The sequence below is a fragment of the Corvus hawaiiensis genome, chromosome 6 (genome assembly GCF_020740725.1).
Source record: "Corvus hawaiiensis isolate bCorHaw1 chromosome 6, bCorHaw1.pri.cur, whole genome shotgun sequence".
Lineage (NCBI taxonomy): Eukaryota > Metazoa > Chordata > Aves > Passeriformes > Corvidae > Corvus > Corvus hawaiiensis.
This window is the reverse complement of record NC_063218.1, coordinates 57,091,772-57,109,498: the sequence shown is the minus strand read 5'-3', so window position 1 is coordinate 57,109,498 and position 17,727 is coordinate 57,091,772. Positions and strand designations below refer to the sequence as shown.

The following is a 17,727-nucleotide window of genomic DNA, read 5'->3' as shown; positions in this document are numbered from 1 at the left end:
TTATGGATATCCTTTTTATTTTAAAGGAATGTTTTTTTGTTGTTGTTTTTTTTTTTAATTTTCAACTACAAAACAGATTCCTTACATTCTGCCATAAATAAAAACGAACAATAAGGCAGGACACTACATGAACAAACTGAGAACAACTGTTTTCCAGAAAATGTGAATTAAAAATGCTTCACAAGTATAAGCCATCCAGTTTTTAAAATAAAACTGTTGAAAACCCACAAGATTTCAAGTGGTAGATGTGTACACCCTCGAAGAACAAAATACAGTTTTGACATTTTGCACTTTTGGTTTTGAAAACCGAGTTTTGTTCAGAGCACATTCTAAGGTTGGTTGGGCTGTTTTCAGATCAAGAACCATATGGAAGAAGAGGCACCACAGTAACAAAACCATTTTCAAGGATTTTTTTGTTTGCAGCTGTCCCTTTTAAATGCTTGACTTGTAAGAGACTGATTCAATGCAAGTCTTTGTCTGTCACAGCAGAACTCCAAACTTGTTTCACCGGATTCTCTTCTGCTGTCGTGCTCTGTAAATGTCATGTACAGGGGGAACTACAGATCCTTTCTCCTCATCGTCATCAGAATCCTCATGTGATCTCTTCACAGCCTTGTTGAGAATGGTGTTGTTTTCTACAGGTCCATTGCCTTCCACAGCTATTTCAGGCAGGCCACCCGTGATTATCCGTACGGCTTCATCAACAGCTTCAGAAAGAGACACAGAGCCATTCAGTTTGGGGAACTCAGCCCCCTGATCAGCAATCAGCACCCAGCAGGGACACCCAGAGACAGCTCAGGGACAGTTCTGGAACACAAGACACTTCTCCTACCCTGTTCTACAAATATTAAGCCTCAACTGTCTGAAACTCTGAGCTGTGGTGAACGCCAAGTATAAAGGAAATGCTGCTGCTTCAGCTCGAGCCCTCCCTTTACACAGGAATTGAGGCCATTTGCAAGCTTCAATAAAACAGGAAGGCCTTTAGGGAATCAGGGTAACTAGTTCACGATTCACCAGAAAGTCTGCAGAGCAAGTCAGTTTCTGCTTCTCAACAGAGGAAGCCTCAAAAATACTGTGTAGAATTTAAACAGATATTTTAGCTTCACTCAAAGAAATGAAATCCTACATTTCTTTCTCTATGATCATTTTTTTCCTTAAACTAACAAGGGGGGTGAAGAGCAGCATATCTGCTGCAGTTCAAAGCCTGGGCTATGGATCTGTGCTGTTTCTCTGTTCCAGAACTCTCCTTTCCTTCGTTGCAGGAGCTCAGAAAGCACTACCTGCAGCTTGTGCCCAGGCACTGCAACAACGTGCACTCAGAGTTATCCCCACCAATGACCTCACCATGCTGCCAGTCTGTAACTTCATGTTACAGCTGCAGTGCTGCTGGAAATGCTGCCTTTAAAGGGTATTCTCAAAATCTTCATTTCTTTCTTTCGATTGGTACCACCAACATATTAAAAGAGCAGTTGGTGATTTGCAGTTTTTTGACTTTTTGTTATCTCCCTCCAGGTAAATGTACAAACATCTCTATGCAGATTCCAGCCCAATCTCTTCTTCTCTTAAACACTAATTACAATCTGTAAATGAGGTCTGGGTTTTAGACAGCAATATCCATATGTAAACCCAAGTCTTATGCAGCACTACCACAGCCTCCAGAGAGGACAAGCAACTTACTGTCTGGCAGTTTGCATCTTCTGAATATCTCCATGAGCTCATCCACTTGAACAAAGGGACCCTGATTTGTTATAAAAAAAGCCAAAACAAGTTTAGAAGGTTATTTTCAATAGAGTGATACACACTGTGGTTCTGTCATGATAGAATGTCTTCCACAGCTTTCTGAAATGTTCAGAATTCTTTAAAACAAACCTGAAAACAAATAGGAGGTGGCAGGAGCTTCATGAGAACTACAGCTGCTGGTGGAACAGGAAATACTCCGCCCGGGACAGGATGTAAACCTGGAGCTGTGGGGAGAAAAGCTGGATGAAGCTGGACCAGAGCTGCTTTTGCACTGGATTGTTATTTGATACAAGTAATTACTACCCTGTCCCTTTTGCCTCCACTAATTACATACTGTTCGCTCAGTGATCTGCTCTATGAGCAGTGTGTGTAGCAGCTTATTACCATTTACCAGACCCCAAACTCCTTGTGCTTATTTCCATGTGACCTTGGCATTAATTTAAACACATATGCCTTCAGCAACCCAGTGAAATGACAGCCTGAAAGTTAAGTACAAGTTTGGATGACTGAGGAGTAGGAAAGCCTCTGATTAGGCTGGCTGAACACACAGGTTCCTAACTCGCCACAGGTGAAACACAACCACTTCCCAACACCTGACTTACGTGCTAAGTGCCTTGGCTGAAATGGAATCATCTGCTGAGTGTCTGGTTTGGGATATTCAGGTTTTCTGTCTACTTCATCCTTGAGAACAGGCACGATGGAAGGTGCAACCACAGGGTCTGGAATTATTGCTGCTAGCTTGGCACGGGAGACATCCTGTGAAAGCCAATTAGAGAGCGCTGAACTTGGCAGGATCACACTGCTTGCTTCAATTACAGAACAAAACCTCACTCTAGACCAGTCAGTCTCACTTTGTCATCATTATCATTTCAGATGTCCTCTTACAAGACCATCTGGGCAGAACTTGCATGGTTTCATCAAACATTTTAATCCTACAGTGTCCCAGCTGGGAGTGGAAACACTTGTTTCTGTTACTGAATGGGCCCATGTTTGTCATTTTCGAGTGGCTCCTTTTTTAGGTTAAAAGGATTTAGGTGAACAGGTGCAGACCACTAGGCCTTCACAACTATAATTTCTCCCTCATTTCATTCCCTAGATTGCTTTAGCTGGAAAAGAAGTAAAGCATAAGGCAGTCAGCAGGCATGCAAAGCATCAGTTCAAACAGGATTACGTTTTGGCATGTTCCAAGCAACAGGAATCAGCCCCAGGGCTGCACCATCTTAGGTACACACTGCCCTGCATGCACTTAGCAAAACATGCTTGTTTGTAAGCTCACTTCTAACTTCAAAATAACTTTGCCCCACTGCATTTAGTGGCTCAATGTGAATCTGACTTCCATCTATCAGATTATTTTACAGCTCTGTGATGGCCAACAATTTGGCTGCTTTGCTAACTTCGATGCCATCTGTATTTTTCATAAATTACTTTTCTGTGTAAGAAGTAAGTGGAAGCTGAGGCACTGTTTTAGAGACATGGATCAAGGGCTCTCATCTGGTCCATGCAAATGGCAATCAGCTGTTCCTGCTTCTCTGGCAGCCTTAAAAAAATGTAAACCTACATTTTGTCCTGTTCTAATGATTTCCCAAAGTGTTACATGACAGAAATAGTAGTTAAAATACATGTGGTTAGAAACGGGAGACCACCAGATACACGGATCTGGTCCAGACTTTGAACTCCAAATGGCAGCGCCAAAGCATTTTAGCTCTAAGATACAACTGAAAAAAGAGGCAGCCACTGATCACTGTCAAGACCTTTCTTCAGCCATTCACAGCAGACATTGGGACTGCAGCATGTGGGGTTCGATGTGGTTCCCAGTGGAGTCAGGGGAGCTTTGCCACCTCAGAGCAAAGGACAGCCAGCCACGTTTCACACAGATGACCATATCCTACAAACTTCCCAAAGAATTTTGTTTCTTAAAGGAGCTCAGGCTCAAGTGTGAAGTGGAGGCCTGTAGCCACATGGTGATGGCATTAACACATCGACTTTCCACGGGAAGATGAGGTAACCAAAAATACCCAAAGTTGCAGCTGTTACTGATGGTCCTTGCTCCTTTCTGCCCTCCCTGGCAGTTTGCTGCCCAATGAGACCAGGAGGAGGAGGAGGAGGAGGAGGAAGAGGAGGAGGCCTGTTTTACCTGCTTTTCTAGCAAGGGGAAGGACTGTATAGGCAAGTCCTGAACAAGGAATTGCTCAGGTTTGCTGGGAGTGAAAAGAACAACAGTGAACTGAAGTGTTCTCACCCACTTACCTTATAACCAAGGGCCTTCAGCTCGCTGGCAGAGCAAGGGTACAGATCCATGAACTTGTACCTGTCCACCAGCAGAGCTGTTTCTTTGCCCTCATATTCTTCCTTGAATGCTGTAAACCTCCGTTTCTCCACTTTCAGTATGCTGGCCAGATCCCCAATGTTACTTTCAAAGGCCAAAAACCGAGCCCAGATTTCCCTGGAACAGAACAGGGACACTGAGAGTTACTGAAGGAGGAAGGATTACTGAGCACAACCCAATCGAAAACACCCAAGAGCACAGACCCAAAGGAGGCCAGCTGGGAGTGTATGGCCATTCCTATTATTTACTTTAGGTGCATCTAACACAGGCATTACCCTCCCAGTGCCTTCTATGTTTCTGTAAGAGCTTTCAGTTTAGTGGACTGCAAAGGACTTTGTTACAGAAAGGAAAGGATTACTGGTGTCAAGGGCTTCAGCATTTGAGGTGAGCTTTTATCAAATGCTCTGCTCATCCTGTACACAAAGCTTCACTCTGATCCTGATATGTGAAGGACTTTTTAGCATGCATTATGATCTAGTTCCTCTGCACAGACTAGCATATTCTAGCTGGCAAGAACACAACAGGCAGTGCTTCAGAATTTTATACAGCCCAAAATATACATAGTTACTGATGATTTCTCCATGGAAAATCTCATATATAACTTAAGCAACATCTGACCATATTTCTGGACTTGATTCAACTTTCGTTTTAGCTTTGGAGTTCACCTTTGAAGAAGGTTTAGCTTTTAAGTTCTTGTGTTTTCTCACTTTTAAAATGGGCATAAAAGTATTTCTCACAAAAGATCAGAACTAAAGTGCAGGATGAATGTGCACAGCAGTGCCTTATTTGATTCCTTAGTTTTGATTATTCACCAGAATAATGGTGAAGTGAGCCCTCACACTGCAAGGATTTGGTGAGCATTTTTTTTGAGAAACTTAAAAAGTAGCAATGAAAATAAGGCCGTGAGTGGTTAATCCAAGTCCTTTCTGGTTCTTTCCCTATTTTATTTTCATGGCTGGGAGATGCTCAGCACCCTCCTCAACAAATTCCTGGCTCCCCTTCTCTGCTCAGACCACTGCACCCTTACTGCACAGGAGGATTTTGCACTCCATCCTCAACAATCCCGCATCAGTGAGGTTTTAAAGTCAATAAATGAATGAATTTCACTACAAGTGGGATAGGGACTTTCCCAAATCTGTCACAGTTGTTGCTATTTTGGACAGCATGAAGAGGGGAAGGAACATCTGTACCTAATTTTGTTCTGCTGTTCATGTTTCTAATTTCTTTGGGATATTTATGATTGAAAGGGGTTATGTATCTTTCCCAGTGCAGTGAAACTGCTTTTGCAGACCTACCCAGATTTCTCAGGTGGAAGGCTCCCTGAAGTTAAAACACGTTCAAACAAAACTCTTGTATTGTTGTCCTCTTTAAAATAGAAAGAAAAAAATAACACGGAGTAAAATATATTAAAGACAATTTCAAATATGTCCATTCAAAGAAATGTGTACATTGAATTAAGTATAAGGCTGACTTTCATGGAGTTGAATTTCAGTAACTATAAAAAAGAGATCTGAATGCCCACATAAAACTTTACTGATATAAATTCCACTGTGAATTCGTTCTTTGAAAGTCTGTTTTTATTGATAGTGACAAACTGATCCTAATACAGGTTCTTTTATAACAGCACAGCTATTGCTTGGCATCTCTTCAGGATTTCTGGGGGTTTTATCCATTTTTTAAAATTATCTCAATAGCATATCTCGGTAAATTTAAATTTGGCTTTTCAATTCATTACTTCCTTTTTAAATCAGGGCAATATTAATACACTTGTATATCCCTTGGAAGTCCTCCCAAAATTATTAGACCTGGTTCCCAACAAGCAGTCAGTCTTATTAAGTTGCCAGCTGGGGGGATGTAGTGGTTGGTGGGTTTGTTCCTAAAACTGCCAACTCCTGCTCTGTGCATTGTACCACCTCTTACACTTACAGGAGTTCAGAGATAATTCTGGGCTTCAGGAGTTTGGATGGGTTATTAAATAGAGCAATAAACTAGTGAGTTTTAAGATAATTTTTTTCTCATGGCAACCTACAAAAGGCATTGCTAATATTCATGTAGACCCACAATAATTTATCTCAAAATTAAATATACTTTAACTTGGAAAAAATCTCTCAGTTTACAGCTTACAGGAGAAAAAACTCAAAATCTTTAAACTTCCAGTGCCTGAAAAACCAAGGTATTGTAGTCTGACAGGAGATGAATGGTGCCTTGAGCTGCAGAATCCACACAGCACCTTGGGTTCCTTTTTAAGAAGGCTTTTCAGCCCCTGCCTCAGGGAATCCCACCCAGAGACCTTCCACTTCCACCTCCTGCCCAGGTCTCCCCAGCCCCTTGTGCCCCAGTGCCTGTGCCCTGCTCTTCCCATTGCAGCTCCCCAGCAATTTCCAAGCAGGACTGATATGCACAGTATTGATTTTATACCTTGCTCATCTCATCTACTTGGGGAGAATGAGTCTAAATTAATTCTAGTCAGGACCAGCTAATCTCTCACTCCTCTCATGCTGATTTTAAACTCCTTTAGATCTTTTTCCTCAGGATTTAGACTCCTCAATGTACTTCCCACTGTTCACAGCAGATGCTGTAAAAGTCCTGCACTGCCAGTTAGTTACAATTTGCAAAGTTCACTCTCCTCTCTTCAGCAGCATCAAGATTTAATGTCACCGTACTTCTGGAGCTTCAGTATGGACCAACCAGCAGGTTTTGTTTTCAGATTAACTGCTGAGCTTCATGAAGAGGTTTCATTGCTCTTCAAGAAGAATTTAAATACCAAGAACTTGGCCTGGACCTAAACTCACAGTGAAGGCAGAGTAATGCTCCATTAGACCTCTCAAAGCTCAAAGCTTACCATTAAGGTGGGAAAGGTAGTCGATATATGCCAGTACATATTCTGGAATGTCCCCATATTTTTTCAGCCCTAGCTCAAAAATCTTAAAGGCCACAGACTTATCCTGCAAACATTGGGGGGAAAAAAAAAAGTTATTAGCTTCAGTGAGCTGTGCATCCTCCTGACACTTGTTTAGGGTCAGGGTGAGCACCTGTGATTACCTTACTACAATAATACTCCATTAAAGCTGCAGTAACATAGACATGGTGCCGGGTCCGGGCATCCTCTCTCGCTTTCTTAAATATCGTCCTTCCGGATTTAATGCCTTCTGCTCGCCTTGCAAATTTCATGTACTGGATATAAACCTAAGGTGCACATTAATATTTAAATAGCATCAGTGCTAACAAGAATACCAGGATACCATTAAGCTTTTTACTACATGAAGTTTTTTACTAATCTTGACTCAAAAAATACAGCAAATAAAACGTAATAGAAACAAGGCTGTTTTGTGCCTCTGTGTTGTCTTGCTCTAAATAGCGAGGCAAATCTTTTATAGATTTTTTTTTTAATAAAAAAAAGGAATACATCTAAGATTGATCCCATGAAAAGACAGTAGTTAATACACAGATTTTTCAAGGAAGGGGAGGTAAGGAGATGAATGTAATTTACATAAGCTGGTGCCTTCAGAGAACTCAAGTGTGTTGTAAAAATGGTAACTTTCCAATAAAGTTAAGATATCCATAAAGCCAAGGAACAGCCAAAAGGCCTGATGAAGCATTTTCCTGTACATTATACAATCCAAGATATAATTCATCCTGCCTGCAAGTATTTACACCTGATCAAGGAAATAATGAATGTGCTACTTAATTCAGCGGCCAATTTGTGACTTGCATTTCTTTGGGATTCAACTTTCCTTCACTCTGAATCAGATCACAAATAACACCATTCCTCAAGCAGGAGGAACCAGTACATGGTTTCCCACAAAATGTGCCTTTGGGAAGCATTATGATGTGTCTCTAAAGAATGGAAAGCATCAGTAAATGGATACCTCTCCTCTGACACTGACCTGTTGTTTACTGTTAGACCTCTCACCTTCCTTTTGCCTTCTCATGCTTGGTTGTGTCTGTTTATAATAAACTAAATAACTTTTTGAGGGCAGGTTACTTCTGACACCACTTGTGCAGCACTACCTACCACAGCTGGCATATGAACAGTGTTTACTGTGTCACTTCAGCAGAGGTACAGCAGCACTCTTGATACTTATATGGTGCATTACAGATTTATTTGCAAACTACATGGCCACAGGACGGTTATGAAATCTTTTCTATCTTTTATCTTCATTACTTGTTGTAAAAGACTGTGTAAAAGAGACAGAGGAGGAAAGTGCACATGACTTAGGGCATTTAAATGGATTAAAGACTGTAATTACCAATCTTGCCAAAATTTTAATCTAATTCTGCCATCTCAGTACTCCTCCTGCTCCATCATCCCTGTGACCCAAGGAACTCCTGTAAGTACTTCCCCCTTCTCTGCATGCATTGGGTGACAATCCATGGAGATGTGGAGACACTGAGGATGCTCTTACCAGCGTGGGATCGATGTCCTCGATGGCCAGGAGCCGGTTATAGATGCTGTGCACCTTCTCATACTTCATCCGGCTCTAAGTGAAAGGGAACACAGACTGCTTGGTAACTCCATTCCAGATCAGCTCTCAGAATGCAAAACTCAAGCTGAAGACAAAACTAGTATTTTCCTCTTTGTTTTCCCTGGCTGAACACTGTGTATGTCAGCCTCTTTACTCAGGTACGTTTTCGGTCCTGTGCAGACATTTCTTGCTTCCCACATTAATTTCCCACTAATGGTTACAATCATGCTTTTCAGAAGTCTCTGAAGTCTTTTTCTAATGTAGTAATACTGCAGCAGAGCTGCCATTGGAGGTGTTTGGCATAAAAAGACTGTATTCTTTACCTCTGTCTAAAAGTAATGTGCAGATAGGTAGGAAAACCATCTTCTTAACTCTCCAACCTGCACATTTCCAGGAATCCATTCTGTTCCCTGCCAGCTGCAGCCCTCCAGGCTGTACTGTGCAGCCTTGGAAAATCAGGACGCTTAGCATACAGGAGGCTGCACTGAAAACCAAGGAAGGATTTTTCTTTTAAAGGCAAAGGCTTTTTCCCCCCCATTGTCCTGAAGTTCCTCCTGCAAAGATTCTTTCATGATAAAAGAAGTGGGCAAAATACACCCCGCAGAGGACTCCACAGTCCTCATCTGACCAGTGGGAAACAGCCTTTATTCCTGATGGAATAAACACCATGGGGCACTGCTCCTTGTGGAGGCTGCACAGTGAGGTAGTGGCCTGGGTGAAGAGATTTCTCCAGAGAGCTGCAGCAAAGGTGGCTCCCATCTTCTGTCACCGCTGTGCCAACACAAATATCAGCTCCCCAAGAATCAGACAGGAGAGGTGCCCTTCATGCCCATCTCAAAAGCAAAGAAGCTGATGCTCTGGGACACAGAAATTTGTAAGCATTTCACCCTTATGATAATTTCAGAAATATAGTCAATGTTTAAATGGAAAGACAGTAGATTTTCAAAACTTTTGTAACTCATACTATGGGCTTTTCCTCTCTATTTTGTCAGCTCCATCTCAGAAACACTGAATGAGAACAAGGCTAGAAGAACCAGTAAATTAATTCTACAGAATTTTGTGTACTCAGTATGTTTCAAATAAATGACATTATTAATGGGAGATGTATTTGGATTTTAATGTCAGTACATCACTATTTTTGCTCACCTCTTCATAATCTGCATATGCAAAATAAAGAAGCATATTCTTCTTTAATAAAGTGCTGATCGCTCTTTCATAAATATTAGCAGCCTCATCACTGAAAAGTTTAGCATTGTTCATGTCCTGTTATAAAATAAGTATAATAATATAATTGTTCAGCATCTGTGACAACAAAGGCCAATTCATGGAAAATCTTCTGTTTGTGACAAGTCCCAGTGAATTTCCATTCAGTGCTCCAACAAAGAGATAATCATCTCCCCAGTACTTAAGGAATCACAAAATCAGGCCCAAAAAATCCCCCAAGCCTAAAAATGGCCAAGATTGAAACAATTTTTCACAATTCTTATTTAAAATTCAGACACTGTTATTTTTTTTAAATTTTAATTTCTCCATTTTAAAATCCCGAACATGTCACAACTGACGGTGCTAAATATTTTTCACACCCCTCTCCTTGATTCTGAGGAAAAACTGACAGTCCACCATGTCAAAGCAAGGAAATAAGAGAAAACCAGTGGCTGGCAGCTTACCCCTTTCTCAGCCAGCAGCTTACTGGACTGCTCGAGGTACTGAGCTGCTTCATACCAGATGTCTGGGTGATGGCCCAGCACCAGCAGACACTGCTCATAGGCAAACATCACTGTGGGCAAAACATGCAACAAACACTCCTTGTAAATGGTACCACCTTGCACAACCCAAGTATGAAATACAAAAACCATCAAATGAATCAGACAACATCAACACTAACTGGCTTGGAATACAATGATCCCTGCTGCAGTTCTTCTATATTGCCAGGAACGTTATGAACTGTAACCAGCAGCTAAAACCTGCCTTGTCCACAGAGGAAGAAGCACAGCTCACTCAGGATCAGCCATAAAATCAGGCTGTAATCTACTGTTTCCTGACCTGCACAGGAGGTTCAGTGGCACACGACTATAGCACTGTCTCCCCAAATCCATTTATTACTTTCACCTTGGCTTTAGCAAAATCTGGATTGTATTTTTATTAAAAAAATACTGACACAATTCAAGGAACTTGATCAATTTCTACTCCAGCACGATCCCTAAACACCAAATCACATCATTACTTATGCTGGAGCCAAGAAATACAATTCTCTATGTCCTAGCCCAACAGCTAATTACCTCTTTTTGTTATGAGAGTTTGATCTTCTGTTCGTAGAGGGTTGCTCTTTTCCCACTGGATGTATTTCTTCCACATGTCCACCTGCTGAGCCTCTTGGGGGGTGTTTTGGGGGGGAACAGAGGGAGCATTGCGGTCCAGGCCTTTCATCACTGTCTCATATTCCTGAAACAGAAGCAATGTTGTGAAGAGCAGATTTAAACACATTGAACATTTACTTTAGGTTATGCTTTCTAAAACAAATACAAATATTTTAGCATACCAACCTTACGAGTTTGACACACTTTTATTTGAAGTAAGAACCAAGTTTAATGCTGGTTTGGAGAATTAAATAGAACAAAGAAAATCAACAGAAGGTTGTACCTTTGCCACACGTCGTGCATTCATATAATCTCTACTCCTGTCCTCAATCATCTTCTTAGCTAAGTGAATATTGATGCCCTGGAGAAGGAAAAAAAGGAACTGGGAATGTGCAATTTCACTTTGGAAATACTGCATCTTATTTTATACAGGAAAGAGCTTGGAAGGGGATGCAAAACTGAGCAAGGACAACGTTACTTTAAAATACCAATCTCAAAATATTTATTTCACCTAATAAATGTATGGGCAAGAACTTATATCAAAGGATAAACTCATTACTAAAATTCACCTGACCTGAAGCACATCAGCATATTTTTAATCACTTTCAAAAATGCAATGAGTTTCACATGAACTGTTGTGGGTGAAAGTGAGAAGAATGTATTTGTGATTTACAATTTTGCTCTTAAATGATGGTCAGTGACAGCTCCCTGCCTTGCTGCTCACCTGGGGAAGCCAGACAGCACATGAGCAATTTGATTTTCTTGTACAAGGAGTATCAGAGACTGACCTCCAGGCTCAAAGCTCTGCCTCCTCCTCTGTTCCTGAAGTAACTGACAGCTCTTAGGAGATGTTCTATTCAACACACACCCTGCCACAGGTGCACCTTTGTCAGCTGAGCCTGAGACGTGCCAGCACTGTGTGACACCCCTCCAGGACTGCACACACGTGCAGAGGGCTCTGCCGTGCTGCTGAGCAAGACCAGCAGGGGCTGGGGGCAGCCAGGCCCTGGTCACAGGTCCTGGCAAGAACACAGCCTCAAAGGACTGCTCTTAGGCAGGAGAAGCAGCCACCCTTTGGCTGACGCCTGCGTCTGGGTGGATTTTGCTGGCGTGGCTTGCCAAGAGTTTGCAGAAGATGCGCAGAGCTTTCAGTCCGAGTGCAAAGAGGCACCCGAGCTGGGAAGCAAAGGCACTCACTATGGAAGCAAAGGCACTGTCTGGGATAGCAGTCTGGGCCAGGTAGCACACAAACCCAGCAATGCCCCAGTTAACCCAGGACCAGGCTGTGGATGCAGCAGGTTTCTCCTGGGATGCACTCCCAGCCCAGCAGCCATGTGGCTTTGAAAGCCAGACTGTCACCTTGTCACTGAGACAGAGGTCTCCCTAAGAGCTCTACCACCTCTGACCATTTAGTTAATTAAGGACTGGTGACTGACAGGCTGATATTGTTACCTGGTGGCTACAGCCGAGCTAAGGAGAAGCTTGAGAGTACTTGAATTACAGCAAATTGCCAATAACTTTCCACACTGAGACCTGCCTGAGGTCTCTGTGTTGTTGAACTAGTGACATGGGGAATCACCACCCCCTCAAAGAGCCCTCCTGGTGAGGAGCATTTCCCTGTGCCAGGACACCTGTGAGCAGCAGCCCTTTCCCTCGAGGCCAGTGTAGCCAGAATAGGATGGGCAGAACCCTGTGTCTGAGCAGAGTTGCAGCCCTCACCTTCCAGCAGCTTGGAACAGCCTGAGGGACTGCTTGGAGTTACAGGTGCCAGCCAGAGCTGCCTCAACTGGAAACTGGACAGGGTTGAGCCTTTGTTTTGGAAGCCTCCCCATGGATAATGAAACCAGCAGTGACAGCCTTCCCTTGCTGTGTGGGAGGGTTTATGGGGAAGCTGTGTTTGGGATTTTCCTAAACTGCAGACAGTGTGTCCTGGGTACCCTCCCTGGTAACAGCAGGCTATCTGTGGTGTCCCCAAACACCTATGGGGCAATGAGCTGTTATGGTACACACTCACGGCTGGGGGTGCCTGGAGTTCTCCCACCCAGAGGTTCTCCCACCAGCTAAGCACTGTGGCCTTATTAACATGAGAGGGCACGAAGCTCACAACCTGCATAATTTACAACAAGGCAAGAGAAATTGGTCCTTCTTTCCTGCACAGGGCACAGTGACCCACAGTGACTATGCCTAGGCACAACCAGCAGGACGAGTGCTGTGTGAGCATCCCTGCTTGGCAGTGCTGAGCATGAGGGCATCCACATCAGCTTTGCAATCACACCACTGCTGACTGGGGCTGGTTGGTCACCAGCTGTCACCAGATGTGTTTAAAAATACACTCTAAAGGTGCAGCTACAAATTGGCCTGCAAGGCCAGTGAGCTGAGGTTACACAGGCTGAAGACAGTGTGGGAGCAGACTCACTTGAGGTGCACCTGGGGTGTTGGAATGGCTTCAGGTGAGGAGCATTTTTAAGCACTGAGACCATGCAATTTAATGCTTTGGAGGAAGTCCAAACCATTCCAGCTGAATGCCATTTGACCCTGTTTGACTCTAAGTGAAAGGAGGGGAGTGCCTCCTTGGGGACAGGAGCCCTCACTGCCAGCTGATGAGCTCTAGCTCCATCACTGAGAACAGTGATGTCTCACTCACTCACTCACTCACTCACTAGCCACTCCACTGGGCCAGCTGGGAAATGGGACAGTCAAATGTATGTAATTGAAATAAATTAAAAAATCACTCAGGTACTTGTAGAGTTTTGCCACAGGACTTGGTACATACTGCACACGCAAAATATGTTCATCCTGCTGGTCATCTCTTTTATACATACTTATTTAGTGGATATACTTTGGGCACCATATTTGATTACATGATAATTATTGCTTTCTTAATGTCACAAGAATCACGTTGTTGATTACCTCTTCGTATTTGTTATAATCTCTCCAGAGCTGCTCTATGTTTATCATGGGATTCACACAACCACGCTGGTAAACCCTACGGACAGCTGTGATCCTCTGGTTTTCTGCATAAGATCCTACTGCTTCTCTAAACAGTGGGGAGAGAGATCAACATCAGCTATTACGGGTCACAACTGGCAGGAACATCAGCATTACATTAACTGAGCTTAAAAAAAGTTACTTTAAGATACTTACACGCCTTTCAAAAAATTGATGTAATCCACCCAGATCTAGGTGAGAAAAAATATTACATATAGTGAAACCAATGTTCAGCTGTACTTGTCATAAAGTTAGAAATAAACTGTGTTTTGATTAAAAAAACATACCTGGTATGACATGATTTCCATGCCAATCTTATCCAGAGCAAAATCATATGCCTGAGCCATTTTTTCTCTGAGGAAAAGAACCACAAAGACCATAAAGCAAGTATTCAGTATTTTAAAAATTCTTTATTTAAGAGTATTCTTTTGTGCAGCAAATTCTAACCAAACATCAAGGAATGAGAAACATCATTCAACAGCTGAGAGCAAAAATTGGCATTCAGATAGCTTTAAATTCTGTATTTAGGTTCTGTTGAGGTTTTGGTTGTTTGTTTTATTCAAGAATTATTTAAATGTATTGGTGGCAATCCAGCATTTTAACAGCTCCTGGCCCACCCCAAGTCACTGGAAATCCACGAATACTACATGAAGTTGAGAAGAAAACAACTGCTCTCCACACCTTCTTAGCTGACAGATCCACCCATGGATTCTTATTGTTTCCCCTCAGAATTCCCCAAACCTTTCTGCAATTCTTCAGGAACCCCAAAAGGCTGGGGCAATTAGAAGTAGATCCCTTGTGTGAATCCTTCACAGGATTTCTTATTGCCCCAAATTCAAAGTATTTTCCCTCAAATTGAAAATGTTCACAGAATTTCCTTGGTTAAGTTTCAGTGAAAGCTGTTTTTTCTCTCTCCCACTTTTCTCCTAGTCTCCTTTACTCAAACATACTTCAGTACCTTATTACCTTCTTGACCACATTAACAGGAAAACCAGAGGAAAGGCAAACTGAATAAACTGACACTTCTAAAATTGCTTCAAAACAGTCTTCTAAAAATAAATTAAAACCTGTTGCTTATTTTCTGTCTTAATGAATTATTTACGTTGCCAATTATAGTGCAAAGAAATTATGGTGGGCTGGGGACGAAAGAGTTTATAGATGCTGGAAGTTACTCGTATTTTTTGAAACTCAATCCACAGGAATATAGACAAGCAAAATGTAATAACTGGAAAGGGATGAAGATTAACATATCCCAAAATTTTGACAGCCTAAATTTTATGACTTTTTTATGCATTCCAAAACTTCCTCTAATTCCTGAACTCTTTAGTGCTACTGGCACAGCTGAAATCAGTGCTGAATTTTGTGGAGACTCTAAACAGGACACTGAGGGCAAGGACAAAGAGGAAGAAGTGTGTTTCAGGTTGGCTCAAGCACCAATCTCATCTGCATGGATACACAAGCTCCTTCACTGCTCTTATCCCACCCTGTTACAGGAATCCAGACTAAGGAACCAATTTTACCCAGAAAGCTCAGCTAAAGAAACTTCAATGTTTTCTAAGTGCAGATTATATATTAACCCCCAACACTCCAACAGAAAATCCCCAGAGAGATTTGCCACCCAGCTTCCTCCCCATCCCCTGGTCAAAAATCAAGAAGAGTCTCACCATTAAACTAGAATAATTCAGAGCAACTCTGTGAACTTACTTGTAACTAGGTAGCTTCCCCTTGGTTTCTCGTACATAGGAAAGGTAACATTTCCATAAATCAATGTGTAAAACCTTCATAAGGCAGCGCTGAAATAACTGTTTAATACATCAAGAAGACGTGATCAGGATTCCAGATATAGAAAGTAGGTTTCTACTTTTAAAGCTATACAAAATAAATTTAAATAATCCTTGTAATTATGGCTGAGATTTATAAGAAAGAATAAGTTAAACTACTTGTTCTTTTGACTAAAGCATCGCCATGCTATGCAAGGGAACTGGAGAGAATTAAGCAGAGAAATAAATCCTCCTGCACACTTCACTGATTAGAGCTTGGTAGCAACAACAAATCAACTTTAGTGATACTTTTTACCGGTGTTTCATATTCAATGACAACTACAGCTTGTTTTCAATCTGATTTAGCCCAATCACAAGGTACTTGTTCTTGCTATAGAGATATATTACATATATTGATATGACTCACCTTTTCCACTTTGTCATAATTTTTTGCTTTAATCTATAGGGAAGCAGAAAAAAACAAATCACTTAAGAGACTATTTTAGAATACTAGTAATATATTGTTCATACAGTACTACAGCATTCCAGTTTGTACTTTGGCTACCCAAACTAATTACACCAAAACACCACATAATGTTGCAAAAATATAATTAAACACACAAAATAACGTACTTTGTTGCAAAATTAGCAGGTGTTTTATTTTTAATTCTTCAATTCCAAAATGTAGGTACCAGTAGGCAAATTTGCTTTCCTGCATTCTGGTTTGAACACCCAGACTTAGTCTTTTATTTCATGGCACTCTGTTGCCCTCAGTGCATATACTGATTTAGGTACCAGAGCTTCTAGATCAAGACTTAGTAAATTAAGGGTAAAATACCATATTTACAAGACTACTAGGCTAATAAACGTATTATACTTGCACATTTATTTCTGAAAGTGCACTTTGCTCCAAGATGCCGATGCTGAATTAGCAAATAATAACCATGGAGAACCTGTTTTTCCGCAGCTGCCCCAGCCCTGGTGCTCCCTCCGAGGAGGGACCAAACCACATTCACATGTCAGCAGCAGTTTCATTCAGACACCCACACCCCACAAGGGCAGGGGGTGAAACCCAGATTCCAGCTAACAGGCTGCCTTTCAGGCAGGACAAAGGAAAGCACGAGACTGATGAGGGGGGCAAATCCTGCATGGATTTGTTAGCCCCAGCTACGGTAACATGCTAGGCAATCTCTACAGACACACCCCGATGACACACGGAAGATCAACAACGCCCTTAAAAGACGCTTATCTGCCTTGAAATAAAGCGCCTTTAATGAAATAAGGATTTGTTATGCTGTGTTGTATTTTTGTAAGGCACCAAAGTCCCCTTTTAAATCTCACTGCTCTTTGTTTACTTAGAGGATTCCCAGCCTTTATTGTGGTGTGAAACACAAGCACCTCTCCATTTCCCCGAGGAGCACGGTGCAGGCAGCAAACAGCACCCTTTGCATCAGGGATTCCTTATTTCATTTTATATCATTCCCACTCTAAAGTACAGCAGAATTTTTAATGGATGCAAGAGGAGACACGGACTGCAGGAGACCTAAAATAAGTATGCCCTGCCTCCTGTTACCCGAGTGTCTCTACTCCTGCAACAGCCCAGTCCTGAGAGGCTTAAAAGAGCCATCCCCATTTCTCTCACTCCCAAAAAAGATCAGTTAAAAATGAGAGAATTCAAATAACATTGAAAAAAAACTTTATTGGCACACAAGGCAGACTGGACCCTTGTGTCTGTATCATACTTGAACTGGAGCAGTATCCCACCCAGGCTGGAAGAATTCCACACAATCCAGGATGGCAGGAAGGTAAACCTAACTGTGCCTTGCAAAGAGTCAAAAAAAAAAAAAAAAAAAAAAAGACATTTTTACTTCATCCTTTTTTGACAGTAACTTTTCATGTCCCTCACCACCTCTTACAACATGAAAACGATTCACTAAAGAGACAGAGCTCTCAGTCTATGCCTCCCACTCCCTGAAATCTCCTGCTCTCCTTGGCTGAGTGAAAAAGAACAAATGGATCTTGGTTTCTATGTCTTAGCACACAGCACAGCTGCCTGCACCTTCTTTCCCTTGTACTTAACTCAAGTAAAG

The 17,727-nt window shown here is 42.0% G+C and overlaps 1 protein-coding gene across 1 annotated transcript in view; it reads right to left on the bottom strand.

The window, feature by feature from the left end:
- CSTF3 (cleavage stimulation factor subunit 3) overlaps positions 1-17,727 on the bottom strand; it is a 48,457-nt gene continuing 30,730 nt past the window's right edge. The window contains exons 4-21 of the mRNA XM_048308394.1: positions 16,065-16,097; positions 15,582-15,679; positions 14,165-14,231; positions 14,034-14,068; positions 13,800-13,926; positions 11,173-11,250; positions 10,812-10,974; positions 10,200-10,309; positions 9,679-9,795; positions 8,473-8,547; positions 7,109-7,252; positions 6,909-7,011; positions 5,362-5,431; positions 3,988-4,183; positions 2,343-2,496; positions 1,870-1,964; positions 1,678-1,738; positions 1-707 (exon numbers count right to left, since the gene is read on the bottom strand). Coding sequence (XP_048164351.1) covers positions 505-707; positions 1,678-1,738; positions 1,870-1,964; positions 2,343-2,496; positions 3,988-4,183; positions 5,362-5,431; positions 6,909-7,011; positions 7,109-7,252; positions 8,473-8,547; positions 9,679-9,795; positions 10,200-10,309; positions 10,812-10,974; positions 11,173-11,250; positions 13,800-13,926; positions 14,034-14,068; positions 14,165-14,231; positions 15,582-15,679; positions 16,065-16,097 — 1,929 coding nt within the window. The 3' untranslated portion in view covers positions 1-504. The remainder of the gene's footprint in view (positions 708-1,677; positions 1,739-1,869; positions 1,965-2,342; positions 2,497-3,987; positions 4,184-5,361; positions 5,432-6,908; positions 7,012-7,108; positions 7,253-8,472; positions 8,548-9,678; positions 9,796-10,199; positions 10,310-10,811; positions 10,975-11,172; positions 11,251-13,799; positions 13,927-14,033; positions 14,069-14,164; positions 14,232-15,581; positions 15,680-16,064; positions 16,098-17,727) is intronic.